This window comes from Tauraco erythrolophus, chromosome 1 (genome assembly GCF_009769465.1).
Source record: "Tauraco erythrolophus isolate bTauEry1 chromosome 1, bTauEry1.pri, whole genome shotgun sequence".
NCBI classification, from domain to species: domain Eukaryota; kingdom Metazoa; phylum Chordata; class Aves; order Musophagiformes; family Musophagidae; genus Tauraco; species Tauraco erythrolophus.
Genome location: NC_141465.1, coordinates 60050725 through 60056724, shown reverse-complemented (window position 1 = coordinate 60056724; position 6000 = coordinate 60050725). Strand labels below are relative to the sequence as shown.

Here is a 6000-nt window from a genome sequence, read left to right as displayed (position 1 = left end):
GCTACTCACCGGCAGCTGATAAACTGCTTGTAGTTCCGCAGAAGTTAAAACAATTTGCTCTTTTGCACAAAGCCTGTGCAGTGTTGTAAAGGTGTCTCAAAACATGATCATTTCTCACACACACTGAATTAACTATGAAGCAAAGCTCAAAAGTGCCAGTTTTCTAGACATTTTTTGTGTTCTTCCAAATTCTGTAAACAAAAATATTTCTAATTTCCCCCCTCCCAGGCATGATAGATGAATATCCAGAAGGGTTTAGATAACTTTTTTAGTCTGTTTAAATATCATGTTCATGTACTGCTTGTGGATTGCTGTAGCCTTTAACACAAGTAAATCAGAAAGGCTTGTTTGCACGGGGATTCAAGGAACTGCAGAACAGTCGTCTTGCCTTACCATCAGTATTAGCTTCTATGAAGTACTGAATAAAATTAGGGAGGTCATTTTGCCCATCTCCAGGGTCTGAAGTTAGCAGATTCCTGGCAACTTCAGTTGAAGATTTTCAGCAGTAAGTTGACAACGCAGCAAGCAAAAAGCTTCAAGAAATCACTCAGTCCCAAGTACAAGGGCAGCCACGTAAGCTGCAACATCCTACGTTAGCATAGCAATACTTTTTTCAGTAAGACCATCCTCTTACAGGTTTTCTTTTTCCATTTGAAGATGATATTAATATGTATTGACTGCTGTTTATTACAATCTTAAGCTTAAGTAATTTTTGAATGTGAAGTTCAACTATTATATTCCTCACCTCTCAGCAACGATCCATCTATTTTGGCTGCTCTTTCACAACTACATTTTGGCGTTACTGGTGAACTTCATTCAATTGTATATTTTGTTATGGAAATTAAAAACACAGACAGAGAAGCATCTGCACTAGGATAGTTTATTGATGCTTTGAAGAGATTCAGTCTTCCTGAGAAAACTAATGAAACTGAGTTTCTACTTCCAGAATCGCTACCTGATCTTTCTTCCAAAGAACAGATCTCTCTCTGCATAAGGCTCTGTTTTTGAGCCAAAGTGATTTGGTAAGCTTCATTTTCAAGCTGGATGTAAAGATTTACCTCACTGTATTAAGTCTATTTATTTTGGGTAAGTTTCCCTGTCTCAACCCAAAATTTGGTTCATATGACTCAGCTAATAACTGTTGTAGAAGTTTCAAATCCTCACTCAGCATTGACAGCACAGGTCCCAAAGATGTGTCCAAAATGAATGTAATTGGTTTCAAAACTTAGGAGGAAACTACTTCTACTGCCAGAGAACTTGAAAAAATAAAATGAGAAAGCAAAAACAAGGCATACAAATAGTATAAAAAGCATGGATCATTGCTATCTGCTTTATCTTCCTTGAAAGCAGAGGAGAACTGAAAAGAAGTTGTTCTGCTCAAAAATCTTCATCAGGGTTTGTTACTCTTCACCGTGTAAGAGCAGAACTCAGACTGTATTGCTTTTCCAGTTTTTCCACAAAAAAGCTTCTGGTTTCCTCGTGTCTCTTCTTAATAATGTCAGACAGTCATTACAGGTCAATGCCCTTTACAAATTTACCTTGGAGGGACAGACAAGGAGGTAGATCACTCAGAGAATACATTTGAAAGAAAACAGACTAGACAATATGACTGCAATGTTTCTCTGCAGCAGTAAGTTCTCATATCAAAGTTAGCCTGATAAGTTTAATAGTTATGGAAAAACAGAGTGGGTATTTACTCACACACAATTTTATGAGAGGAACAACTGAAATGGCAGCAAGAAAAACACACTTTTTAGACAAACTGATATTACATCACATTAATGGGCCACAGAACTCTAAAAAAATAAACCTTTTGAGGCATGAGAATGAAATCACATTTTAATATGCTTTAAATAGCTGAACTGCTCTTCAAAGCATAGGTTTTCAGCTATTGGCAAAGACAATGATACCTCCTCATTTGGAAATTAAAAAGCGTTTAGCAATAAGTTAAAGCTAGCCTACGTGTAAGTGGGCTAAATACTAGGCAGAGACTTTTCCCTTTTCACATTGATGATGATACTACAGTTTGTCACTTCTGTAGTTTATACACTGTTGTGCAATGCCCCGCTGAAGTTTCACATCTACTCTGCAAAACAGAACAAGAGTAAACATCTTTCTTTTAGGATAGTCACAAACGGCAAAGCCAGTAGTATTTGCCTGTTTAGTTAGATGTTTGCGGTGTATCACACACACGAACTGTAAGCAGAGTCCATGGATTTTTCTGAGCAATATGAAACCTCATGGTTCGATGCAAGTTCAATACTGCCTGCCTCTCTCTCTCTTCCCCCTCCTACTTCCTCTTATCTGTCGTTTTCCCCAGCCTAAGATACGTTTCCAACTGTCTTCAGTTGGATTTTAAGAACCTTAAGGGAGAGAAAGTTTTACCTCATGACTTCTGCCCAAGAGATCCCGGCCCTGGGCTTGTGCCAGGTCAGGTTTGTCTTAGACCGCAGGAAGCTGGATGTTTTTCTTTTGAGGCACTAGAAGTTAGGCTAATAGTAATAGTCAAGCTGCCCAAAGCTAAAGGGACAAGTAGCTCTCATTGCCTTCCTATTTAAACACATGGCCAGTGAAGGTATCTAAGGTATCTTTTCCCTTTTTTCCCTGAAATACATTAAGTACAGCTTGCAGTAGCAGATGCCCCACAGACTCTTGCATTCATGCACCTATAGTCCTAATGTATACTGTCCCTTTTTACTGTCCCGTTTTACTTTATAGTTTCTTCAGCCCCATGAGAGAAGTTAATGATGGATCTCTCCATTCAGATACACACACATTCTTTTTTATCTCATAATAATTATCATGTTTATATTTCTTCTTCCACATTCCCAAGCTAAGCCAAGACAAGCTCAGTTCTATGACAATGTTTTCACGTACCTCTCTTCAGAGAGAGCTGCTGCAGCTGAACAAGACAATTGCAGCATGCTAGTTATACTTGGATTCAATACGCAGTTGAAAAGGAGAATGACCAGTTTTCTCATTCGTCTGTTTTCAGACAATTAGAAAACCCCACTGTCAGCATCTTGTGTGAAAAACAGGTGACATCTTCAGACCCTAGTAAAATCACAAACGCATGTTAACTTGTTTAAATAAACATCCCCACCTCAAGTGACACAGTGGCCTGCAGTCTTCCTTGATCCATCCACAGAGCGAGAGTTATTTTTACTGAGTCAGTAATCATGCATTGTCTTCCAGAGGAAATACTAGCCGGGTACCCCTGCTTGTAACTTCATGATCTGCTGCTCCCAAATCACGTTCCAGTGCTTCCTCTGAACTACTTTTTGTTCTCCTGCCGTCAAGGCTAGTGGTAGCTGTATGGGGGCCAGAAGAACCATTTGCAGTTATTGTTGTATCACCGTATGTCACAGTAAGATCACCGTCATTCAGAATAAAATCAGAATCCTCTTCTCTAAGCTGTTCTTGATTCTGGAAAAAGAAGAAAAATTTTTGCACAGTGCACGGCATTTTGTCTTTGCCAAGAAGGTAACCAAACATAACGAGTTTACCTACGTGTCAATACAGAAGCAGCACGTGGTGAAGTTCCACCTTAAGAAACATTAAAAATAACCTTGAACCCAGTGTTAGCAAAGCAGCTTACTGCTCCCAGTATAACTACTGGTATTGTGGAGAGATGAGGGGGAGCTGAGTCCGAGAACTAGATTATGAGACAGGTAACTAGGGATTTAATAGCACTGGAAGTTTACCAGAAGTACAGGAGAGAGGAGCAGTATACACTGGTTTTTGCATGACAATTTAGAAGGCAGTACAAGAAAAAGACTGGAGACCAGGCATAATTAAGTCATTCCAGATACAAAGTCAGAGTTGCATCTCTCAATAATTAGGCAACTGTATTAGTAAAAGATTTACACAAACTGCTAAGAACTCATTAGGCTCAAATTCTTCACATTCAAGGTTTCCTCAAAAAATTTTTGTTAGAGATCAAAAACTAAACACACTCCTTTAAACTATCTGCTTTACCTGTACTAAAGAGAGAATTACTTGACTTAGTTCTTAGAAACACTCCTGAGCCATGGAAGTAAGAAAGACTTGCCACATAGTTCTGTAACTAGTTCTGATACAATTTCTTCTCAAAATCATTTAAGAAAGAGGCTCATGAAACCCTATGAGTTTATTTTGGCAGAGATGGGACGAAATATACGTTCAAGGACCAGAAATTGCTGAAGTGTAACAAAACAATTAAGTTCCCTACACAGCATAATACAACACCAAGCAACTGTACCATGTTCCACTCCTGTTTAATATGGTCTTGGTAAAAGGTAAAACAGCTGAATTGATCAGAAAATGGAGTTTTCTCATATTTAAAGAAAATTCTATCAGTACTATAAGCTTGCTTTCTTGCAACGGAAAGCAAGTATTTCCCCATGTGAATAGCACCATACTGCTTAGCAAGAGCTGAAATTTAAGTGTGTGCATTGCAGTTCTTCTCAGTAGGCTGGACACCGATCAGCCTATGTTTTCAAAATACATCTTTTTCTTCCACTTGGGCAAAAGAATGAGGGCACAGGTTATGTGAGACAGGATGCCTGTGACCAGCCTGACCAGAAAGTCCTCCCAGTCCTGCCCTGAACAGGAGTTCAGGGCACTTGAGATTGAAAATGCTGATTAACCCATCCATGATGAAATATGCAGTGCCTGGCTAAATAAAACTTCCTGGGAAAGCTTCCTGTCATTATTTCAGAATTACAATCAGCCAGAATGCAGCAGCAGAAGCCTCTAGATGATACAGAATATTTAACTAACGAGGACTGAAAGAGATGTCAGGAGTTTACCAAAATCAACGAAAGAAACGGTACAGTTCAGGGTCGGGTGCGAGCCAAGCCCTACCTAGAATGAATGCTAATTTCTCAGAACCTTTGTGGCATCCAAATTTATCATCGCTTATTAGAGACAGGGTTACTGTGATAGAGAGCACTGTTTCTCAAAGAGCAAATACAGTTTAGGATGCTTGCTTGCTTGCTTTGGTTCCAAAGAAAACACTGAAGTACTGTCACCACCTTAAAAAGAAAAAAGGCAGAAACAAAAGTGTTCAGCTACAGTTGGCAGAAACAGCCTTTACAAGCTTTGCATTGCAAAAAAGCGGAAGTCAGAGACAAGACCAAGATGCTTAACAAAGGTACACAAAATAATTGACCGTTTAGGAAAATCTGATATCCCTATACATTCCATTTTTGAAAGACAGACATCCAAACGAAGATGAAAAACAGAAAAACTAACACAAGTAAAAAGCAGGCAGCCTGTGACTGTAGACTGGTTATGTTTTAAAAAGTCCAAGAAGCTGTATGACAAGTTGCCTATCATGGTGTTTGCCTTTGGAGAAGCACCGAGAGGAAGGCAGGGCTGACAGCACACCAGGAGGTACCACAATAGCAGAGCCATGTGCAGAGGGCCACAACAAGCTGCTGGAGCTTCTCCTGGCGCCATAATGCCATTTAACAGCAAGTCCTTGCAGTGGGCACCTATCAGATAAGAACTGGTAAGAACATACACTACACTTGAGCTTCCCCAAAAGACTGAAAAGCTCTTGGAAGCACAATACTGAGAGGAGAGGACCACAGGCTGTATACTCTGTGGCAAATTCTAACTCAGACTTTGCTGGTTTGCCACAGGCTATATGTACGTGTATGTAAACATGATCAATTCCAGAGAAAACACCGAGCTTTCTCTCAACACAGTGAGCAAATATTGCCCCGTACAAGCCAAGCTCCTCTTATTTACTTCACTTTTGAATAGCACCACAAGCAGCAAGCAATTAATTTCACATATTTCCCCAGGGAACGTACATGAACAATCCCATGTAGTATATGGATTTGCTATGTTTGCAAGCAAAGAGGATGCGTGAATCAATCTACTGTGCTTCATACAGCATGAACAATTCTTTCAAGAAAGACAGGAAATGTATCCAAGTAGATCCCTAGAGACTTGAAATGCTTCCAAGAATAACCCTAAACTGGCCTCTGCAATCCCCTACAGTTCTGTAGG

At 39.7% G+C, this 6000-nt stretch overlaps 1 protein-coding gene across 3 annotated transcripts in view; it reads right to left on the bottom strand.

Annotated features, from left to right (window-relative positions):
- Window positions 1-3014: 3014 nt before the first annotated feature.
- Window positions 3015-6000, bottom strand: part of SLC9A7 (solute carrier family 9 member A7) — an 83691-nt gene continuing 80705 nt past the window's right edge. For all 3 annotated transcript variants that reach the window (XM_086609775.1, XM_086609786.1, XM_086609797.1), the window contains one exon: window positions 3015-3426. In XM_086609775.1, the coding sequence (XP_086465901.1) occupies window positions 3178-3426 (249 nt within the window). In that variant the 3' untranslated portion in view covers window positions 3015-3177. The remainder of the gene's footprint in view (window positions 3427-6000) is intronic.